At 46.8% G+C, this 23027-nt stretch overlaps 1 protein-coding gene across 1 annotated transcript; it reads right to left on the bottom strand.

Annotated features, from left to right (window-relative positions):
- Positions 1 to 1732: 1732 nt before the first annotated feature.
- ERO1L (ERO1-like (S. cerevisiae)) lies at positions 1733 to 16187 on the bottom strand (the record flags this gene model as incomplete). The annotated part of the gene is made up of 15 exons (XM_010286417.1): positions 1733 to 1867; positions 3497 to 3630; positions 4190 to 4276; positions 4616 to 4685; positions 5440 to 5686; positions 7624 to 7716; positions 7889 to 7915; positions 8909 to 8920; positions 10048 to 10085; positions 10845 to 10965; positions 11443 to 11516; positions 11608 to 11684; positions 12154 to 12192; positions 14130 to 14213; positions 16068 to 16187. Coding segments are annotated over 15 exons (1284 nt in total), but the record flags the coding sequence as incomplete, so codon positions are not given.
- Positions 16188 to 23027: the final 6840 nt, after the last annotated feature.

Here is a 23027-nt window from a genome sequence, read left to right as displayed (position 1 = left end):
GCCTGGGCCTGGCCCAGCCAGCAGCTGCCAGGGACCAGCCCGCTGCGCTTGGCTCCAGGCTGGCCCCAGCACCCCTACCTGTCCCTCTCCGGGCGTCCAGCTGGTTGGGTGCAGAGCAGCCAGAGGTGGTTTCTGCGAGCGGTCCTGCAGCTCCCCTCTGTGGCTGGGGTTTGCTGGGGAGGGCAGAGCAGCTTTCCTTCCCCCTGCCCTCCTAACGTGCTTTATCCTCTGGTGTTTCTCTGGGCTCAGGGCTGGCTGTTGCCCAGAGGGATGCAGTGTTTCCCCCATCTCATGAGGTGCAACATGCTCAAACTGCATCCTCTGCACCTCATTGCATCTTCCTGTGTAGCACTACCTGCCTCCATGGTGTGTTTTGGGGGTCCCGGGGTGAAAAGCAGCACACTTTTGCTGCATGGGACTGTGCCGGGGGGTGTCTGGTCTCTGGCAGCGCTGACCATGTGTGAGCCCGTCCTTTACCCCGTTGTGAAGGTGGATGGTGTAATCGGGGCTGGCTCTGTCCCTGTGGGACCCAGCTGGCAGCAGGGCTGGGCTGTCTCACCCCTTTACCAAGAGAGATGGGGGGCTTTGGGGAGCTGGGGCCTGTGCCTGGCCGGGGGGGGACCCTCTGCTCTGCCCCAGCAGCGCTCTGTCCTACTGCCCCAGCTGCTTGTCCTTGGAGCAGCAAAATTCAGCTTCGCTTCAGCCCCAGAGCAGCTCTGCACTGTCTCTGAGGAGCAGCAGCCCCACAGCGGGCACGTCCTTTCCTGTTTTAGCCCTGCCCGGCTACCGGCAACAGACGAGTGGATCCCAATAGAGGACAGACCCGCTTTAACGGGCTGGCAGGGGCAGGAAGGGCAACAAGGTCCCTGCACTTGTTGCAGGAGAGGCTGCAGCTCAGGCCCTGGTAGCACCGGGGACAGCTGGGTGGGGTGCAGGGGTAAGGCTGACTGGGGCCCGAAATGAGGAGGGGGTGCCTTCAGGTGCCAGTTTTCTGCCGCACCGCTGGCTCCCGACAGCAGAGCCTTTGCCTTGTCATGTACCCACCCTCTCCTTCCTCCAGGAGACCCAAAAACCCAGCACCACCTTTTAGAGCTCGCTTCTACTCACTGGGCAGCTGTTGCACCCCCAGGGTTCTTAGCCAAGATGGAGGCACAAGGCTGGCCCAAGGATGAGTAGCGGGGTTCCTGTCGTGTGCTGCTCCTTGGTTCATCTCTCCTTGCCTTCAATAAGGAAGCAATCAGCACAGCCTACAGCACACAGTCAGCACAGCAGGGACCACCAGGAATGAGAAGGTTTCACCAGGAAGAGGAAGGCACCTTTGTACGGCAGCAGCTCTGGAGCACAGGGGCTCCTACAGTCCTTTGCAGCCTTTTTTATGCAGTAGATTACTGTAGCAACACCATAAGTGAGGGGCTGGCTGGAATTAGGGAGCAGACAAGCAATTTCCCTCAAATTTATTCAGTGCCACAGTTCTTGCCCTACCTCCAGCTTCTGAAGGCAAAAAGAATGGTCTAATCAATCAAAATAGTACAGGAATATTTAAAGAAGTTATTCCATATCCAATATATAAAATAAACTTTACATATAGTCCCCACTTTTTTTTTATGAAAGTAGCTTTTTTTTTTCTCTTGTACAAAATATTTGTCATCAGCAGGTTACAGACAATCAACTGGGAACAGAACATCCAGCAAGTAGTCTTCACTGTGCAGCAGCTGGGAGTGTGATGGAACAATGGTGTTTGCCCATTTTTAGAGAACCCAGCACAGCCGAGCAGTAAAACTTTAAGTGTCTCTTTCTCCAATGAATTCACCGCATATTTCGTAAGATGTTCCTGAAGTTTTCCAGTTCTCTAACGCTTGTTGAAATCCTGTGTGGAAAGGAAGCAGAAGGGAAACATTAGAGCAACGTACGCGTCACACCTTATTTAAAACTCAAGAGAAAGGGACTGCGATCAAGGAAAGTTTCAAGGAGCTCTTGGGAAGAGAGAATGTAGACATTCAGCTAAATTAAGTTCTGGTTACAACCAGGCCCTTCACTAATTTTGCAGACTCTTTTTAAAGCAAACACAGAAACGCAGTGGAACAGGATGTTACAGAGAGCTCAGCAGCGATCAGACAAACCCATTAACTAGAGGTCAAGAAACAGACCATAATATTACCAGCTGTGCAGGCAGGTCGCAGAGCCTCCTTGCAGTACAAGCTTGTTTCTTCTGAGCGGGTTTTTGAATCACCTACCTCATTTTTCTTGCTGAGTGGCATTTTGCCCTTGGAGCATCAGCAAAGATGCCAGAGGGTACTCTGAGCATACAGCCCGTCTGTGCCTCCCTCGTGAAGGAGAGGTCTGCCCTTCCCAGCCAGGACAGCCTTCTGTTTTAAGGAGGTTTTCAATAACCCAGATCATTTGTGAACAACAAGCAAAAAATGGAGGTCTGTGTTAAAAAAGGCTCTTCTAATCCAGGTAGGTGGGACAGGAGGTTGCAGTCTGAGAAAGAGCTGCCTGGCCCCAGGCTTTTCACACAGCAGAGGACTCCCAGGGTAAAGCTCTGGCTGGGCAGCAGAGGGGGCAAGGGAAGAAAGGAAAAGGCTTTCCACCTGCCAGCGCTCAGCTTCCTCCAAAAACAGACGTTCAGAGGGTCCCTAAGTCTCCTGCATGCTGCTTCCAAAGGCCGTGTCGACACGGCGCTAGAAAGGCAGAAGGAAGCCCAGCTCCTCGGGCCTAAGGAGGGCGCATCAGCTGTGCTCAGGAGGGGAGCACCCCACACCCCCGCAGAAGAGTGGTTCTGGGTTTTCCAGACGTGCCTGATGCCCATTAGGGTCTCCCCGTTGCTGGCCATTCACACCACAGAAGGTACACTCAGTAGGTTTGAAGCGAGACACAGCAGGACCCCTGAGCTTTAGTGTTGGCAGCAACGTCACCTGACAAATCCTTTGAAAAAACCTGTTTGCCAGGAACTCCAGGTCTGTCAACACCACTAAGTGGTAACGTATAACCAGAGCATCTCTCTCTCCTAAAGGCCTCATTACCCTCCTTCATTGGCCAAAATTCCTCATCTAGCTCTCCACAAGGGCTAGACTGCGAGATTCCTGCTAAACGCAACCACTGCAAACGGATCTGGGAACAAACTGGTCGAAGTGAGAAGCTTGAGGGAGAGCTCGGAAGTGAACATAGAACAAGAAGAGCAACGCTTCTCTGGGGACAACGTGCTCCGAGGACAGTGTCACACCATTTCTTAAAAATCACTAAATTCTTTGTATCTTAATACAAATGCTTCCCTGAATCCCTTACAGAAATGTAGAGCACAAAGAAGTTGTTTTAAATTGCTCCAACTGTTGCACTCCACATAAACATCATCTGACATTTGAAAGCTTCTTTATGAGATAGTATGATCAGAGCAGGAATTAACACCAATATTGCTGATGAGAACTGACCCATTAAGCTTAAATAGGATGTAATGCAGCTGCTTGTGTAAAAGCAGAGGAAAGAGTCTGAAACTAACCTTCCAAAAGCATTAAATAAGGCAACGATTTCTTGTCTTGTCAGCTGGAATCCATAGGAAGGGCCGCTTTCAGGTATCTTTTCTATCAGGTTTTCAGAGAAGAGGATCTTCAGCGCTGTACCCAAGCCCTGCGTCTGGGCGTGACAAACAAGATCATTTAATAGCAGGGAGACATCCAGGGCCTGACTCATAAGTTTAACTTTACTTCCCTCCTTCATCTTTGCAAGGATACCTGTTGACATCGTCTCAACAGATCAAGACTTGGATTTCACTTAACACAGCTCAGAGAGGGGAGCAGAACAGAGCCAGGATGCTTTATTTATTTAGCGCTATCGTGATAGCAGAGCTACCCAGCAGAGGCATCCTGTCTAGGTTTGACCATGTGTAAAATTCAGCACAGCTCTGGCCGAACCCGCAGTTTTATGGCACCCTCTGCCTCGCTTCCCAGAGCCTCTGTGCCCCCTCCCCTCTCTTGGGGAGCAGCTGTAGCAGGTTAACCCAGTTTTCAGCTGCAGAGGCAACAGGCAGCTGCTGCCGGGGCCCGGCAGCTTTTTTTGACTGGACGAGGCAATGACTCGAGCAGCCCTGACCTGTAGCTAGGAGCTGACTGGTACCCAAGATCTGCATTTGCACACCAGAATCCCATCAGATGAGGTGCTTCCAGACATGTCCCCGGCCGCTGACAAAGCTTACCTGCAACTTCCCCCAGAGGCGACATTTGAAGCAGCCAACACAGTCCATTATCTTAGAAATATTCTTAAAGTGTAGCCTAAATTCCTCCTAGGGGAAAAGACATTCAAGTTGATCATGGTTACGCAGTAATTTGGACTTCTTCCAAGTATTAATCCTCGACTTCAGGCTAAATGCAGTGGGACTGAGGTAGGGAAATGCCTCCTGAAGTGGGGTCCTCACCAGCAATTCACCACTCTCCTTAAGGCACACCCTAGAGTCTGTAGTTACCCACAAGTATCCAAACCATTCAGAAAGCAAAATTAATTGGAAACACCTGACCCAGTACCTTGAGTGGACTGGGGTCCCTTTCAGATCTAGTATCCCAGACACACACTTGAAAATACCCTTTAGGTAGCAAGTACCCTAAAGGGAGGGCTGGCCCATTACCTTTAGTTTAGCAGCTTCCTTTTTATTCCCTGCAAAGAATGAGTTTTCATCAAAATGTAGCGGAAAAGACCTGAAATAGAATGAAAAGAGTTTTATCTCTCCACAGCTTGTTTGTATGGCTGAAGTCCAGGCCCACAGAAGTATCTGCCTAGGTGTGCGAACAAAACTGATGGGTTTTAGACACTGGGCATCTCTGGATGTATTTTAAATGCAAGCTGCTGGTTTCTTAGATCCCTTGGAGATTCTTCAATTTTAGCTTGTATCTCACCTTGGAGACATTTTCAGCAATTGCTCTATGGTTTCTAAGCAATTGTAGTCTGCTTTCTAATAGGAAGAAGAACTGAAGGCACAGGAGTGTGACAAGAGAAATTCAAACATTGATCATGTTAGGAGACGCTCATTTCCATCTGGTTCCAGTATCTTCCATTCCTCTTACTCCAAACTCTAATAGCCCAAACCTCTGTTACCAACATGTTTAGGACTTTTTTCTAGTCAAAAACATGAAGCCAGGACTGGTATTGCACAGATGAGTCAAATAGGTAGCCAATTTCAGGGCTGACACATAGGCAGTTATTAAATTCAATTCTGCTAAATCAAAAGGGCAGCCTAGACTATTAAACTGTGGGCTTAATTATGCTGTTTTGCAATTTGACTACAGATACCAATGTACTCCCTGCAATGTTACCCTACTGCACAAATCACACTATCCCACTGTAAGAAAGAACCCAGAACCTGCCTTTCTTGGGGATTTAAGTGAAAGGTTAAGCACGCTCAGGGTGCCAGGGTTGAAAGAGCCATTCTCCCCAGGTACCGAATGCAATTACTTGGCCAGATGGAGAATTTCCAGCAATAGGTTTTTCATTTCCACATCTTGACTTTTATTCCCTGTGTACAGCTGGAAACCTGGGCGCTCAAAGAATGGCAGCACTTTGGATAAGGCCCGCAGCTCTATCAGGTAGAGAAAATACAGGTTCTTGAGTCTTCTGGGACCTTCCCCTCTGGTGATGACTTCATCGAATCTCTGCTGGAACTCTGTAACATTGGGACCCCATTTCTTCTCTGACCACGTATCTGAGAGAGGGGAAAAAAAAACCAAAACAAAACACCAAAGACATGAGGCAGATGGGTATAGTTCTGGTTCAACTCCTCCCACCATCCCAAGCTAAATGGTGAAATGTAACTCTGACCAGGGAGATCCAAGCTTTACAATAGTCACAGCCCTTTCACTAACCACAAACTGTTGAAGACTCGAGAGGCATGCTTTTAACCAAACTCAAACCCCAACAAATGCAGAACTCCTGCAGATCTTTGTCAGTTGGTTTAAAACATGACCCAGGTTTACAAGCAAACGCTAAAAATGGAGGCTGCCCATTTTAAACAGAATTAAATCAGTTGAAGTGTTTCTCATCAGCTGAGCTGACTTTCTGACAGCGGTTCTATGTAAGCTGGTGATAGCTCAACGTTTGCCTGCAAGGGAAGAGGGCTGGATGGATGTACCAGACAGGCTGCGAAGGTCCCCTCGTTCCTGCCCACAAAAGCCACTGACGTAGTGCAGAATGCAGAAGAGGTCTCTGCTTTGGTCAGAGCATCTGCAGAGGCAGACAGCGCAGGCCTCCTGATCACGCTGCACTGGGAAGCAGCGTAGGGGCCAGAGGTTGGGAGGCTTCCTAATGAACAGGGACATCTTAAGAGAATTCCTTCTATTGTGGAAATGCAAGAGAACAAAAGCAGATGAGGATCAGAGGAGACTGGCCTCTATTCTCCATTATCGAGCCCACAGGTTTCCCAAAGAATATTTCTGTTTGCTCATCCATCATGTCCTTAAGATTATATAAAGGATGTAGTGGAATATATAACACAGTCATATCAAGCTGATGTATAAAAATGGGGAAAAGAAAAAAAAAAAAGGGAGAAACTTTATCTTCTAAGCCACCAACGGACAACCAGCCCAGCAGGAAAGGACTCCTTCCCAAATCCAAGCTCAGGTAGGCTCTCTACAAGGTGACCAGTGCACCTGCAGATGGGAATCCCTGCATGGATCCAAGCTGAGCCAAGGAACACCTTCTCAGAGCAGAGATCATCTTCTGTAGCCTTTCACCAACAGAAGCTATCCCCTTCTACACAAGACAAGCAAAGACACTTACTTGGCTCTCTGCAGCCAACCTTATTTTCTTAATCCTCTCTGCAGTCCCAACTCATCTCTTGCCTTTGATGTTTCTCTGTTATTCTATCTCCCAACTCTAATGTAGTCTAACTCACATCAAGGTGAGGCCTACATGGGCTGTAGAGACTTAAATATAATTAGTTAGATAAATCTAAATTACCTATCCAAATTCCAACAGCTATCTCTAAATCTGTATTTGATTTTTGTAAGTTTTAGCAGAATAAAGGTGGTAGGCTCAGTCCACAGGTACCACTCTAAAGTACCATGACCAAATCCATCAGGAAGTCAGTCGGAACCTGCATCCCATGCTGCATACGCAGAGTGCCACAGCCCTCGGCCACGTGAGATACACCAATCATGTTTTCACATCACCCTAGATTTTCAACCCCTGGGTTGAAATTTAGCTTCTTCAGATACCTACTTATGGACAAAGAAATGGAAGTGGCATATGGAAATGGATCAAGGGTCTCGGGAAAGCCCACCCAAGCATTTCACAGGCTAGGTGAGATCATTGCTAAACTGACCGTCATAAAGACAGGCTAGGAAGGGACAGCCTCGATACATAGATAGAAACTCACTCCAAAATAACCTTGGAGGAAGAACAGAAGGAATACGTGCTGGAAGTCTCGGGACAGAGCACAGTCCAGCCATTTTCAGACCTGAAGGCATGTGGTAACTGCATTCCTGATTCTGTTACACAACCCATGTGCTGAGGGAGGGAAGAGAAGGGCACAGAAGTAGGCCTGAACGCTGCTGGAACAGGCTCCAGCTAGCATTTAGCAGAGCCACAGAAGTGTCGATTTAAGACTGATGCAGGACAGCTAATGCAGAAAGTAGCATTTACCTTGTAAAAGGTACCTGGCGCTCAAATGGATGTTGATGCTTGCATGGAGACCAGAAATGAGTTTGTAGAAAGCTCGTTTCTCTACACAGACACCTGAAAAGAAGTGGGCACTTTAAGATACTGAAAGCATATGCTGAATCTTCCTCTCCTGGCTGTCAGGCAGAAATTTAATCCCACCTGAGTATGGCCAGTAACTCACACCCACTCCCTGGCCATTTTGCATTGATCCCAGGACGAGCAACCAAGTTTGAAAAAAAAGGATTACCTTTCAGCCACTTGTAAAACATATGCCCTGGAAACAAAAGGAAAACAAGCACATCATTTTGAGGGTACTGCCCAAGCCTGACACCTTGAAACCACCTGAAGCCAGCCCCCAGAGGACCTCTGTCTACTCCAGTTTGCAGAAGCAGGGAGAGGAGCATTAGAAGAGCATGAAAATAATTTTCCTCCCCACCCTTCTGACTGATGCTTCTGTAACACAGCGTGGCAGCAGCTAAACATAGCACATGGTCTTTCCCACCCATCTCAGCAAGGGATGGGGGTGCAGAAGCGCTGCAGAAGAGCACAGCTTAGGGGGAAACAAGGATCACGGATTGCTTCTCTCTTCTGGACAGGGTGGAGATGGGTATTTTTATTAAAAAACCAACACACAAAACAACAAACAACACAACAAACCAACCGATCCAAAAAAACCACACAGTGCAACCAAGTGTGTTCAATCACACAAGTGTTTCACGCTACCCCTGCTACATGCTTGAAAGTAATCTGGAGAACATAAACAGGGATTTGGAGATAATTTGGAGACAAAAAGACATGCCATATACACAGGCCCAGTGCTGCAGAGGGCAAACAGCTCCAGGGCACAGCCCTTCCCAGATGTGAGCCCTGCAAGTGCTGCTAGGACTATGAGTCTTCTCAAAGCTCTAGCCTGAAAGCTGCTTTCTCAGCAACAAGCAGCACTGGAAAAACCACAACACAAGTCCTGTTCCTGAAGGCTTAGGACACTTCACTTCCTTGATCTTCAAATGGGACTTGTACTCTTAAAAGACTGCCTGGTGCTTTTAAAGGCTGCCATACAAGGATGGGCTGGCCTCAGGGACAGGGAGCTCAGAGGGATCTCTCCACAGGGTCTTGAACACTGCAGAATTTCAAGACAAATTTGGATTTTGCCTGAATAATGACTTTGCTAACCAGGTGCATTATCTAATGGTACAGCTCGTGACAGCATGATAAAGACACCACATTTGTTTCTGTTATCAGTAAAAACAAACAGAGTGCCACTCACCTCCATCGTCTCCTGATGAAAAAAAAAAAGCACGAGTGGTGGAGGGAGAGAAAAGAGGAGATAAAAATTACACATGACCAAAATTAAACTCCAAAGCACAAGCATTAAGATTGCTTTGTTCGTCTGCTCTGACAAGAGAGTGAGCCTCTCCAGGGTGGTTTAGAAACGTTCTGAACACAGAAAATATTGTCTCAAACTGCAGCAGTGAACACACCAGATGAGCTCTGCATATATGCTCCTGCATAACCTGACCAACACAGGAGGGATCAATATTTGCAAAGGAAGTAAAACCACCACGCAGTTGAAGCGGAAACCAGAAAACAAGGTCTATCTTTGCCAGAGATCTCCTGTATGACCTCTGACAGGATACTCAAAAGACCCCATCCCTGCTTCCTGCAGTTTGTCACTTGCAACTTGTATCAGGTCAGATCCTCTATTTTCATGTCCTCCTGCTTCCTCATCTGCAAAACAGCAGTCCTTCCCTCTCCCCTTGACATACCTGTGTTATTTCAATCAGATCTTGCCTTAAACAGCAGAGGTGGTCTGCACCTCCTTTTCAGAGGGAAAGCAGCTACACAGTTCAAGGAAAGTCAAGAGATCACCCCAGAGGGTACTGCTGGACCAGTGTTCAGGTCAAACAAAGGGGGAGTGAAGTTGATGGCATTCTAGATGCCTGGGCAGGGTGGGGCATCAGGAGGCATGAGGTCTCTTAGCAGCCTCGAGCAAGAAGCTCTTATGCTTCCAAAACCTTCCCTAATTTCATTTGCGTTATCTAGCCTTAGCCTCTGGGGCAGAGTTTCTCTTACTGCATGGTTTCCACAGAGGATCCCAGCCAGGTTGTCTTTCAGTCTGTCACAGATGGTTTGGCATTGCCAAGTACAGAGACCAGGGACCTAGGAAGAGCTCAGGGTTCAGTCCTGCTCCCAGTTCCTCCAAAGCACACATTTCTTCCAGAAGTGGAGGATCAGACTTCCTTTCTCTGTGCTGGATGCTATAAAGCCACACCTCCAGGTGCCCTTGTGTTAGCCATAAAATTGATCAAGAGCTACGACATATTTTTCATTCAGTAGAAGTAGCTGAGAGAGCATTTAGGATCAGTACGCTACTAAACCACTTCGTGAGATAAATAAATGACTCACCTCTATCAGATGCCAAAGGTCTTTTTACATTCTGAGGCCTAAGAGAAAAAAAAAATCATTTAAATAAGATATGTAAATAAGTGATGGTCTTGCTGTGCAGAAACACAGCACAGCAGAAATAGTTACTTCTCTGCAGTCAAATAGCCTAAGGATTTCTTAGATCTCCTTCTGTGCTTTAGCTTTGCTCAGATAGGAAAGGGGTAGAGCAAAATGTGGTTTTCTCTTTTCTTTTTTTTTTTTTTCCTTCTTTTTTTAGAAAGAAGGACTAGGAAAACTCAAGTATCTACACAGGTGCTAGTGGACATTGTCCCACAGCCTTGATGCAACACGAGAGACTAATATGTATGGGGAGGAAATCACTAGTGAGATCACAGCAGGCAAGACTACAGACCAATGCTCACCAGTACTGTGCATCAGCCCCAGGGGTACCCACAGCAGAGTTCAAATTGTCACACAGACTGGGGAGAGAGCTCCCTGCAATGGCCAGGGAGAACAGGACGCTATGCCCAGGACCACATCACACAAGAGATGTGCACCTCCTGCCAGGCTGCGGTCTCATCATGCTGCAGGGCTTGCAGTGGCATTCGGCACCAGGGCAAGCTGTGGTCCAAAGGACAGCAAAGGGGGGCTCACAGGGCAGCCACACAACTCGGCCCCTTCTCTGACAGCCCACACTGCACAAGCATTGCAGCAAAGACAGGAAGAGGGGGATTAATGGAGCAGTTAAAGCACATGCAGCCCCTCTGTAAAAAATCAGCGCCTGCAGGCTTGTGGAACCTGTCTCCCGAAACACCTACTTGAAGCAGTTTTCTTCATAAATACTGTTCCAAATTTTCCAGGCATCCGGTCCTTTGTAACCAGTATAGCGTTCAGGATTCAGGAGTAAATCCACGTACTCCGCGTCAGGAGAATAGATGTCTGCGAAGCAGAGTGCTGGGTCAGTGACAAAAACCTCTGAAGGAAAATGACATCTTACAAGGCTGATCCAGCCACCCCTTCACACACTGAACAGTCTTGCCAGCAGAGAGACCAGCTCATCCCTCTCCAGAGAGGCAAGCGCATAATATTTGCTACGCATCAACACAGTGCAGCAGGGCAAAGCCCTCTGGCCGTCAGAGCTATCTGAGCACAAGGCCACTGATGGCAAAGCAAACTCTGAGCATGCTGCATCCAAGCTGCTAAGTTGCTAAACACGCTAAGACCCTGACCAGCAATGAAGCTTTGTCAGAAATATTTGCATATTATTTTCAAAATACTGAGGGCAGGGGGGTAGAAAAGAGAAGAAATGCTATATATGCTCCAGGCTTGCTGAAATATTACACATTGGCCTGAAAGTTCTGCAGAGGTGCTTAAAATCCCATTACAAGACTTGTCAGATCAAACAGGTCCCTATACCATCAGCTTCGCAGAAGCTGTCTGAAGAGTCATCGTGCTGTGTCCACTGGAGCACTGCCTGCTGGGTTTCCTTACTGCAAAGAAAGTGGAAAAAGACTATCAGAAAGAGCACCGATACTAGCTTTCCTTCAAGACAAGTCAGGGTTGCAGAAAAAGAAGTCAAACCTCAAAGAGCCATTGACAGCTCCAAGTCTCTTGGCTTCTTCACACTCTTCAGCAAGGTTATTGGCTTCTTCCGAATACTGGGTTAAAAAGCAAAGTGGTGGGGAGAGAGGAGGATTAAAAAGCAGGTTTTCTGCTGTTATAATTCTGCCTTTAATGCACTAACCAGTTTAAGCATCCCAAACACTTCCGTGATTCATCCCACCCTGTATTTCCACAGGATGTCTGCAGATATTCAGAGGCTTATGCAACTGTGATGACTGTTGCAGGGACTCACAGAAGCCTCTGGCACTGCCGTAGGAGCATTTTGTGCCTGATGATACCTGCTCTTGGAAAAGTCTCCTAAACTGCTCTATGTTAGAAGAGGGAATACCTGACTCCAGGACAGCCACCTCAAAGGCTCTACAGCATGCCAAACACTTGAAGAGGGTAGAAATTTAGCCACAAAGCGCATCCCAACAAATACTGTCCATCTAATTAAGGCAGCTTTTATCAGCTGCAGTGACATGAAACTGGTCCTATAAGCAGCGTCATTTTGTGCACACCTACCTTGTAACTTCCAGATCTGATTCCATCAGGGACTTCATCCTGAAAGACAAAATGGAGCATGTGCTATCTGTGAGACTGATGTGGCCTTTCAGCCTAATCTTTGAGAAAGATTAGGAAGGTTATCACAGTTTCTATAAGTTAGAAAGTAATCAAAGCCCTCAGCTCAGCTTACAACACATCCAATTTCTGGCTCCTCCACAGAGTAAGGTTAAGCAATACTCTTGGTGTTTTGTTTTGATTTTTCGCAAGACTCTTCTCAGCTGGTCAGCAGCCTTCCTGGGTGCTATGTCAGGTTATGTTTTGCTTACCCAAGTGTGAGGTTGGGGAAGCCAACATAAACTTCAGAGGAGCTGGAGTTGCCTCCGATCAGATGATGTCTGGCATCCTGTCTCCAGGTGATGCTGGTGCTCCTGGCAGGAGCCCAGCCACCTCTTTTCAGGTATTGCATCTCCCAGCCCCTGATACAAATCATTCAAAAACTTCCCTTCTACCACTCCATCATGTAACGTCAGGCTTGTCAGCCCCACACAATGCGAGCAGCACGCACAAGATGATCAGGCCCTAAGCCCTCCTCAACTTCCATTTCCTCCATCAGTAGGAAGGCAATAAAACCACTTCTACGCTGCAGGGGCAAATAGTGTGATGGCAAGCAGCAAAGGATAAGCAAAATTAAGCAATGAATAAGAGTTATTTTTGTTGCTTTCAGAATGAAATGGACCCAAATCAAAATATTTAAAAACAGCAGTGACACAGTCAGTGTCTAAAAGAAGAACAACTTCTAGCTAATACCAACATAATTGTAACATTACTCCATCGCATTGGTGATAATCATTACCAAAAACATCCTTTTTAAGGAAATTTCGTTTAAATACTTTTTTAGGGTTATTTTGAGGAAAAAAAAAATCATCAGCCCAGTTTGGGTCCATAATAGGTGCTTTTTGAAGACTAGGGAAGAAAAGGATATTGTTTGACGGGTAAGGGAGTTGCTGAGAAGACAAATGAATTTAAAATACATATCAGAATTTATATAACAAGTGATGCCCACACACACCCCCACACCAGATTCGTTCAAGGTGCCCTATCAGCTTAGATGTTTTTTTCAGCCAACAGCTACACTACATCAGGTTCCCATAGAGTCACCAGGTGAGGAGGACAGACACCTGCTTCACTGCAGCGTACCTGAAATCCTACAGGAAAATGAACCAGTGAGTTGGAAAAATGCATGCAAGCAGGGTCAGGAGGCCTCTTCCGTTGGGAGGAAGAGCACCGTCGGCAGGGCATACCCCAGCGCACCGTTAGCACACACACTGGCTGCTCCAGGGGCCCAGGAATGAGAGTGTAAGACTGTTGCTGGCTGCCAACCCACAAAGCCAGCCTGGGTGGCATTTTCACCACCTCTGTCAACCCAGCAACCAAGTTCTCATTCACTCACTTTCTCATCCCCTTCTTTTCAGGCAAACACCTGCAGTCAAGATGTTTTCTTTTAGCTCAGCAAACAAAACTCTTCTGTCCAGGATACAGGAACAAGAGCGTTTGCTTTTGTACTGGGAAACAGGACTCGGAAGGAGCCATTCCACATAAAGAGAGAGGGCTGGAAGAGGCCTAGTCAAATCTGTCAGCCAAAACTGCAAATCACAGTGCAGCTCATGGGCCCACAGGGTGAATATCCTGGCAATTAACACAAGAGGCACTTCTTGTAACAACAGTGGATTTGCCCAAAACCCACCTCACTAATACCAAAGATAAAAGAGGGACCAGGACAAGTTTTTGGCCATTCACAGAGAGTCAGCTAGTAAAAGCCTAGTCTTTCTTTAAACTGTCAGAATTTAGCATTTTGGCCTTTCTCACGGATACCAGTATTCCTGTGGCCAAGAAAGCTCCATCAGAGCCACAGTTTTGCTACAGCTACAAGAATGAGAAGAGCAAGTAATCTGCCAAATATAGAAAAGAGGTAAAAGAATGGATTTGGTACTTACAGATGGGCAGGGCTTTACGGCACAGTCTCTTATTCCACAGTGACTGCTGTCGTTCCAAAAAGGACAAGGTTTCTTTAGGTTTACCTACAAGTAACGTATTATCCTATTACACATTTCCTCCACGCAGCCAAGCCAACCTTCCTCACCACAGTTTACCAACATACACCTTCAGGGCCTTAGTGCAAGACTTCAGATGACAAAACCTAGTGCAAGATTGAGTGCAGTGCAAGTGGAAACAGACGGTGTTATTTATCTTAAACAAAATTGATCACACTCATTCACCTGCCTCTCATACGAGATGTGAGCGCCCATGCAGCCTGGCCAGGACTGTTTGTGGTAACACAGAAGACAAGACACACAGGCCACCAATTCCTAATCACGACCTGAGGCTCCTGACGAGCAATGACAAACTGGGTTTTCGCCAGGTGGTTTGCACCCTTTAGGAGCCAACAGTTACTATGGGGCATTCTTTGTCCTTGGAATATTTCTCACTCTGTTCTCCATGAATCTAAGGGGAAGTTTGCTACCCATTGATTTAGTTTCCTTCTTTTGGGCATCTTATGACTACAGCCTGCCTCCCTGTTAGAGGAGCAGGAAGAGCATGTGCTGGAGCCTTGCTGCCGTCCCCCGGTGGCCAGAGCGCAGGTCTTCTGCTGCCACGTCATCTGTGTTCTGCACTTGTCGGTGTGCGAGTCTTCTGGGCTTGACGGGAACAAATAATTCCTTGGTGTTTACCAGATTGATTGCTATCCCTCATGTCCTTGTTATCAGTACAGGTTATTCATTTAATCCTTGCTTTGCTGTTTCTTCTGATGCTTTCACACACAGACACCTTCACCCATGCTTCATTTAGACCAATCTTAATATTCCTGTTACAAATCCCAACACTGGAAGGGGGAAGGACATTAACTTCTTTAACAAATTCTAGTCTTTCTTTTCTGTGAATTGGTATCAAGTATTATTCTTCCAAAACAATTAACATTTATCAAGATTTTGTGGGTTTGGTAGAGAGGGGGAGCAGGGAAAAGCAGCTCTACCCCAGTGATTTTATACATGGGCCCATTCTAGTTTGCAGTGCAGTGAAGTCAAGAACTTTTTAAACTGTTCTTACAGAAGAGTGAATACTTGTTTTGTCTGTGGAAACAGTCAGGCAATGGTCACTGGCCAGTATCTGTATTTGACAGGTAAAATACTGCCCCGTAACCCAAGCACACTCAAACAAACCCCACTTTCAGCCATATACATGCAGTCTCGTGGAATGAGAGCAAAATCCCTCTAATAATGATGGTCTGGCAGCAAAAGCCATCAATTCACCTGACTGTTTGGTAACTAAACCAGGCTTTCCATGTTGCTGGGAAGACACTAAGAAGACTCTCATTATGCAATGTGAATCCCTCATCAACATTTTTGAGCTCCAGCTCAACAAAAGAAGTCATTTCATTGGTCTACTGCATAAGCTCTTACGAGGGCAGAATGCATAAGAAAATATTATAAATTAAGCATTTCTTTAGCAAGAGGGTGGCCAAACACTGGAACAGGCTTCCTGGAGAGGTGGGCAATGCCTGTCACTGTTTAAGAGGGATTTGGATAAGGCCCTTAACAATATGCTTAAACTTTTGGTCAGTCCTGAAGTGGTCAGGCAGTTGGGCGAGATGACCATTGTAGGTCCCTTCCAACTGGAACTATTCTATTCTCTATCTTTGATGAAATTTATTTTAGAAGGATGTTGTATCACATTAAGATTCTAGTGACAATAGAAGAGTCACACTTACTGACTGCATTGTTAAAAATCAGTATTAAAATGGGGGTACCTGATTTTAGAGAGATCAGCAATAACTTCAAGGAAGATTTTGCCTTGGTTTTGGGTTTTTTTTTTTCAGAAGAAGGAGCAGCATACAAAATTAATGCAATAATACAATTCTTGTATGAGAAAATTACCTTGTAGTATCTAAAATAGTCACTTTCCAGAAGTTCATTCAGTCTAGGAAAAAGCTTGTAGTTGTTGAAGGCATCAATGGTTTCTACATCACAGGTGCAATCATCTAAATGACCAGTAACCTGTTGGATAAAAAACACCCCAACAAATGAGCATGAACAACTTAGCCAGTACTTTTTAACACTGCAGAAAATAAAACAATTCACAATTTTCTTTCCTTCTACCAGCAAATTAACTAGTTAAGTTTAACCAGAATTAAAAAACATTAAACATGGCTCTGCTGAATTGGCAAAGAATCACTTTCAATGCATCCTTTAGGATGTGTCCTTTACTTGGTGCTTGGGGACAGGCAGTTTTATCTGGGAACGCTTTTCCCCTAACACCACATTGATATATTAGAATTCACTGATGTCAGAGTAATAGGCATCAGATGGACACTTCCATCTCTTTAAAAGCAGAGATCACAGACACATTCAACTAGACTATGTCACACATACACAAAAAACACACAGCTCTTGTCCACACATCAGACACATTTATACAGATCGCAGAGGTTTCTGTCAGGGCCAAATCCAGCAAGACACTGGATGTCGGCTGCTGTGACAGCTCTCGGCCATACACACTGCCAGCTCAGGTTCCCATTCGGGACTAGCCATCTCAGCATGTCACTCCTGCAGGATGGCATACAGGTGAGAGCTGCCGTTTGCCTAAGGGACCAGTTAGGCAACAATAATGCCACCGAAGATTACAGCACTCCAAGAAAGTCCTTGTTGTTAACCAACTGCACTGCAGCCATTTGTTTGATTTAATCAGAACCACAGCAACTGCAACAGTCTCTCCCCTCGCCTCAGAGGGCCATTTGGCAAGAAAACATTTGTTTCTAAATCTGATGTAGAAAGCCAATACTTCTTGCATCATTCTGAACAACTCAACAAGCTGTGTGCAAGCCCTGAAGAGGAAAAAAAAAAAAAGGAAGAAAAAAAAGTAGCACAAATTCAGCTATGGCTTTCTGACACGTAGATTTCTGTCTGGATGACAAAGCCGCACAACTCAGAAGCAGTTTTGCTTCCCCCACACCCCCTGACGAGCACTTGGGGAAATCACCCTGGCCAAAATCAAGTCTTACTACTCATTCACTCTCAACAGCACACCAGGGATTTTTCCTGGATGTTGATGTAGCAATACAACACGTGGCAAGCTGCCATTCCCCAGTATCAGTTAAATTCAGGGTTTTAAGACCAAGTTGTTTTAAATGGGTATTGTTGATTTATGAAGCAAAGTATGGGATGTTTGCCACAGTTTGTGGCAAGAAACCCTCTTGCCACGTCTGTCCCAGAAAGCCTACAAAATTCTGGTAGCAGACAGCACAGAACCGATGTACCCCACGCTACTGTTGTAGGGAGTTATGCCTAATCTCTGCCTTCTCTCTGCGCAGGAGAAAGCTGGGAGCAGAGACAAGCAGAATAAGCCTGGAAACATCGGCATGGGCAGCTCCTGTGAAGTGTGCAGAGTCCACTGCCAAGTGGTGGCATAAAAGCTCCCCAGGGGAGGCCAGGAACAAACAGGCAGATGGGGGATGCACAAGACCTAAGATGGTGCTGGATTGTATTTAAGAGGCTCCCCCTTTTCTTACTTCTAAAGCACTTAACCAGCCTAAGGGTTGCTCAACACTGTGGGACAGCAAACAGAAGCAGGTATCACTCCTCTTGCAGGAAAGGCAGCAGATGACCAAAGTCACAGGTATCTCAGCAGTCAGACTCAGGAAAGGGAGTAAAATCCTGCAAGCCTCAAGAAAAAGCCTCCCTGATGCCAAAGCAAAGGTGCTACTCCAACCCTCACAACAAGGGCAAAAAATATTATTATGTATGGAGAGAAAAGAAAGAGCCATGTGAGAAACATCAGCCACCAGCCTTTACGCATTTCCGGAGAGCCCTCAGATAATTCAGTAAGACCTACACATTAACTTAAATAAAACCCTTATAATTACTACTGTGGAAATGAAGCTCCCTGCCCTCCTTCCGAGAAGGAAGGCAGAAATGGAGCGCTTGCCCTCAGAGCACACAGTCACACGAAATGGGGAAGAAGGGGGGAAAAATAGCCTGGATTAAGCATAGAGTACCCTAAAGGTAAGTACAAGTTTCCTCCTGTCACCCTGGACAGAGGGGGAAGAAATCCAGGCTCTAGATCTGGACTGCTCCATAGCAGGAATTAGTATTTTGGAAACAGCTTTTTTCAAAAGGGCTTTGGTATTTTAGACTCAGCCACACTGGTCTACAGGGGAGTGAAGGGAAATCTATTGGAGCATGTCAGAATGCCTTGCTGCACTTGAGCAAATAGTTTTTGTTAAGACACCTTATTTGGAGGCTCTCTTCTATTTCTTGTGTTCACAGTGAAGTCCACCACCTCATCCTCACACATGTATACTATTCTGTCATGCATTTTGGATGGTAATGAAGATTAACAGCTTAGCAATTAAGCTTTCCACTAGCCTGAATCATGCCTGTAAAAAAACAGCAGCAATTTTCTAATCCAGTTACCTAATTCAAAGTTGTTTCAAAATTAAAAACAACAACAAAAAAAAACCCCAAAACAACAAACCACAACTAAAAACCAGCCAACCACATTTTTTTATTTCCTGGAAACCTGGCATCCTTTGAGGCATGCAGCTTATAGCTTGGGTCTAAACGTGGCCTACAAAAAGATTTGTGTATAACCTTCAGCTGCTCTCTGTATCCACGCTAGACAAACATGTCACTCCAAGGGAATGACATCCCTGTAAGAGATAACACTGGAGCACCCAGCCAGCCTTCAACCAAAACAGCGAACAAGCACACACCCTTTGCACCAGGCCTGTCTTTGCTACGTCTAGCGACCCATTCAAGCCAGAACCAATGTGGCAAAACATCCTGAAAATAATCCACGGTGAAGCACTGCAGATGCTCCCACAGTATGCAGGAGTAGGTGGGGGTCATGCTTTGGAGATCTCCAAATATCCCTGGCTCAGTTTAAAAGAGCGCTGGTGGGAGGATCAGCCACAATGCCCCCAAGAAGATGCCTGTGGGGCAGCACAGGCAAAGGGGGAAGCGCTGGGGAAAACTCGAGCTCTGCTCAAGTCAGAGTGAAAACTCCTGCCTCCAAGGATTTCAGTCAGACTGTGCAGAAATGGGCCATTTCCCTAACCTCTACATGGCTAATAAGGTATCGCTGGCCTGCTTACCTTCTTGCTCTGCCTCGTAAGCCACTGAGCTGCTGAGAAAAAAAAGCTCAGCCAGGCCTGATGACACAACCTACCAAAGTTCACAGTCAAAGGAGTACAGTAGACAGCATCAAGAGCCAAGTCTCCTCAGAGACCGAGATGAAAGCTCCAGTGATGCCACCACCAAACAGCACTGACTCGCTTTAAGACACAGGGAAGTGGGCAGTATCAGACCACTTGGCCGGGCACAGTCTTCATCCCCCAAGGTCCCTCTTGCTGTGTGAACACCTGCCGCCGCAGAACCTGCTTATTTCAGCCCTGTATACAGCCACAGACTGACTTGTTTTGGACTTCAATTTCTGCTGTCAGAGCAGCTGAGCTACAGCATGAGTCAAACATGCCCTGCAACGGGTGGTGCCTTAAAACACTTTCCCCCACCTCCTTAAAATATTTATCTAAGTCTTCAGCTTGTAACAATTAGCACAGTTGTCGAAGATGACATAAATTTATATGAAACATAAATTGCTCCAGTCCCAAACATGTGCCATGTGCTTGCCGGCATCTGTGAATCACTGAGCCGAGCAGCAGCGATGGGTGGCCCTCCACCCAGCAGAGGTGTGAGAGCCTGGCATGAGACTGACGGGCAGGGCTGGCTTTGCCCAGTGGGAAGAGATGCAACGGAGCCGCCGGGACAGGCGTGACACAAGCGGCTCCAGCAGCCGAGTAAGCACTGAGGAAGGCGTTCGGCTGGCGCTCCGCAATAGCCGCTCTCAATCCCTCAACACCGACGGACCCACCTTGCGTGCGTAATGCAGGTTGAAATGCCACCACATGTGGACTCTGCATAATCCTTGGGTTTGGCCTTCGCTTCATCTTCACCTCCATCCCAGGCTCCTGACAGTCTGCTCTGTCTCTCTCCACCTCTTTCTGCTTCTCCCAGTGTCACAGAAACATCCCCTGGATCCCAGTGGATTTAGGGCTTTCTTCTCTTGCTACGGGCTCTGTCACAGACCCATACGCCACCACCTACTGCACAGCTGGACAGGAAAGAAGGCAAACTTTTTCTGCATCTCCCATTTGCAGCTACAATAGGGCACAGGGAAGGGAATAATACTACAGTGGCTGGTGAGTTGCTTTTAGCCTGTACCAACTTCACTGGCAGCTGCCTGCTCTTCTAGAGAAGCCCCCCCAGCCCCAGGCCGATGGCAAGCAGCAAAAGCTTCCTTGCAGTCACTCTGCACAAATGATTCGTGGCTCTGCCTGTGGCACTCAGTCCAGCTAGGTCTCCCCTTCATCCTTGCCAGCACACTTGGAGCAAGGAGCTACCAGCCAGGCGAGGAGAGTCATGCCCAGCATCTGCCCTGGAAGCAGCATATGCCAGCCCAGGTGCCTTCTCCCCCAGCTTTTGCCCAGAAAACAAGGAGGGCTTCTGGAGCTCACACAGAAGCAAACCTCATGTGGGAGTCTCAAGATAGGGTTAAACCGCAGAGGCTGAAGTGCTGTCAGGTGGCACCTCCAAGTGTCTGCTAGCAAAGAAGGATCTGCAGCTACTTTGCACTTGGAAGTTGCCTCTAAAGCCCACCCCTCAGAGAACTGTGCTAGGTATGAATTCCTGCCCTGAAGGCTGTTGGGTGAATATCCATGCAACAAGAACGCAAAAGCGGCTTGAAAGTTTATTCAGGTAATAACAAGGTAACTCTCAGTGCCCGGACTCACCCCTAATGACAGCGTTCTGGCCACAGAACACCCCCGAAGGAAACCAGCCCTCTGCAAGACCGGAAACCTAGTCAAAATCCCAGTCTGCCAAACACCGGCAGCACATCCTTAATGCAGCTACATCAGCCTCTAAACAGTAAATGAGTAATAATTAATAGGAATATGGAGAATTGATTCATGACTGACTAAAGCATTAATGTAAACAGGAATATCTAGGTGCGGAACGAGCTATCTGTAAAGTTTGAGGAAACTCCCATATTGAAATGTTATTCAGCGCTAACAAGACAGATTGGAAAGCAGAAGCACTATGTGAAACTTAAGTGGTTTTAGTAACAGATGGACATTTCTAATAAAAGTTTCAGGACTGGTTAGCAACCTCTCTAAGTAAACGAAGAGCTAAAATAACAGTCCAAAAAAGCAGGTGAGGCATTGCTCTTAGCAGTACAAACAGACAAGAGTGCAAAGCCCATTCCAGAATTACGGCCTGCTAAGTCAGCATTTGAAATACTGCTAGAGCAAGCGCTCTCAAAAGCAGCCCTTGTCAACTGTCCCACACGGGCTGATGGACAAGTCAAAGCTCTTCCATTCACCCTATGCCAAAATTTTTTAACCTGACAAGCTCATGAGACAGCAAGAGATGGTTCACAGGAGGAAACCAAAAACTATACCCAGGCCTTCAAATATATAAACAAAGGAGGCTTGCCCTATATTTTGTCTGGTGGTAAATAAAAACCACCAGACCAGTTCTGCACAAGATGATCAGCAGATCATTTTTTACAAAAAGATGAGGCAGCCCTCGGGTGTATTTTTAATAGGTTAAGTGGTTAGTAAGGCTGAGAAATGCTGCCCTGCATAACACACTTTCCCAAAGGCAATAAAGTCTGGAAAAATCTTGATCCTGAACACTTGTATTGAAAACTAACCGAAAGCACACGTTACTGCATGAACAAGCAGCACATTGCAACAAACCAACAGTGTACAAAGTACAATGCCAGGTCCTCGTACCCAAGGAAAAAAGCCTGCAAGCCATTACTACACCAGAATGCCAGTTCATTTAGTGGTTAGGGCTTCTTATCCCATACCACACTCCTGACTCAGATTTCAATCCTTAGAAGACAAACTTCACTGCTAAGCAGGAAGCATACAAGCAAAATCGAAATGCATGCTTTTCAATTCTTTATCAGCATAGCTTGTATTTAGCATTTCCACATGAAACTGAAGTGTCAAGAGCCACCCAGAAGGCAAAGCCAAGTGCACAACTACATTTGTTTTCTTTCTGCACTCTCAATTTCTGACTCACATTTAAGCACTAGAATTTTAAGACAGCAAGAGTAGGCTTTACAATAGCTTCATTTTTTAAAAGGCAGCAAACCTAAAGCGCTAAATACATTGCACCATCTTCACTCCTTGATCTTGCACATGTGCAAAGTTAAGTCAAAAGGAATCTGCATAGCAACCATTCCTCCAAATCCAGCTGCCTGATCTCATCTCTTGGTTGACTATACCCAGTTCTCTCACTGCTGTACATCAACAGAGGGTGCACCGAGTGCACCGGGCCAGATGGTAATGCGCCTGGCACATCAACAAGGCGAGTTAACCCTGGAAGAGCTTTAACAGCAGGGCAGCCCAGATCACCCCTGGGCATGGCAGGGCAGGGTAGCAGGTGCCTGCTGCAGCCACACTCTCTCCTGGACAGCAGAGTTAGGAGGAACAGCAAGGCAGACCTGCAGGAGAGGGGATGAGGCAGCTCCCAGACATGATAGTAACATACATCCCCAAAACATCTGACGAGAGGCACCTGGGTCGTTAGGGAAGAATTCCTTCCCTAGCTGACACACTCACGTTTCCCACTTAGGGGCAGGGAGAGAATACAGTTAGGAAGGCAAGGAAGAGGGAATGGGGCTGCTCAGCCGGCAGAAGTCACCCTCCGAGTCCTTTGCTCTAGGCACCTTCCAGCAGGCTTTCCGATGCTCGAAGAGTCTCGGCACCGAGGCACCTGCACCCAGCGGTGCTCACGGGAGGGCCCGCACCCCCCACGCCCACCCCGCGG

Source organism: Phaethon lepturus, unplaced genomic scaffold (genome assembly GCF_000687285.1).
Source record: "Phaethon lepturus isolate BGI_N335 unplaced genomic scaffold, ASM68728v1 scaffold18714, whole genome shotgun sequence".
Classification (NCBI taxonomy): Eukaryota; Metazoa; Chordata; class Aves; order Phaethontiformes; family Phaethontidae; genus Phaethon; species Phaethon lepturus.
Note: the sequence above shows the minus strand (reverse complement) of the source record. Positions and strands in the feature narration are given on the sequence as shown.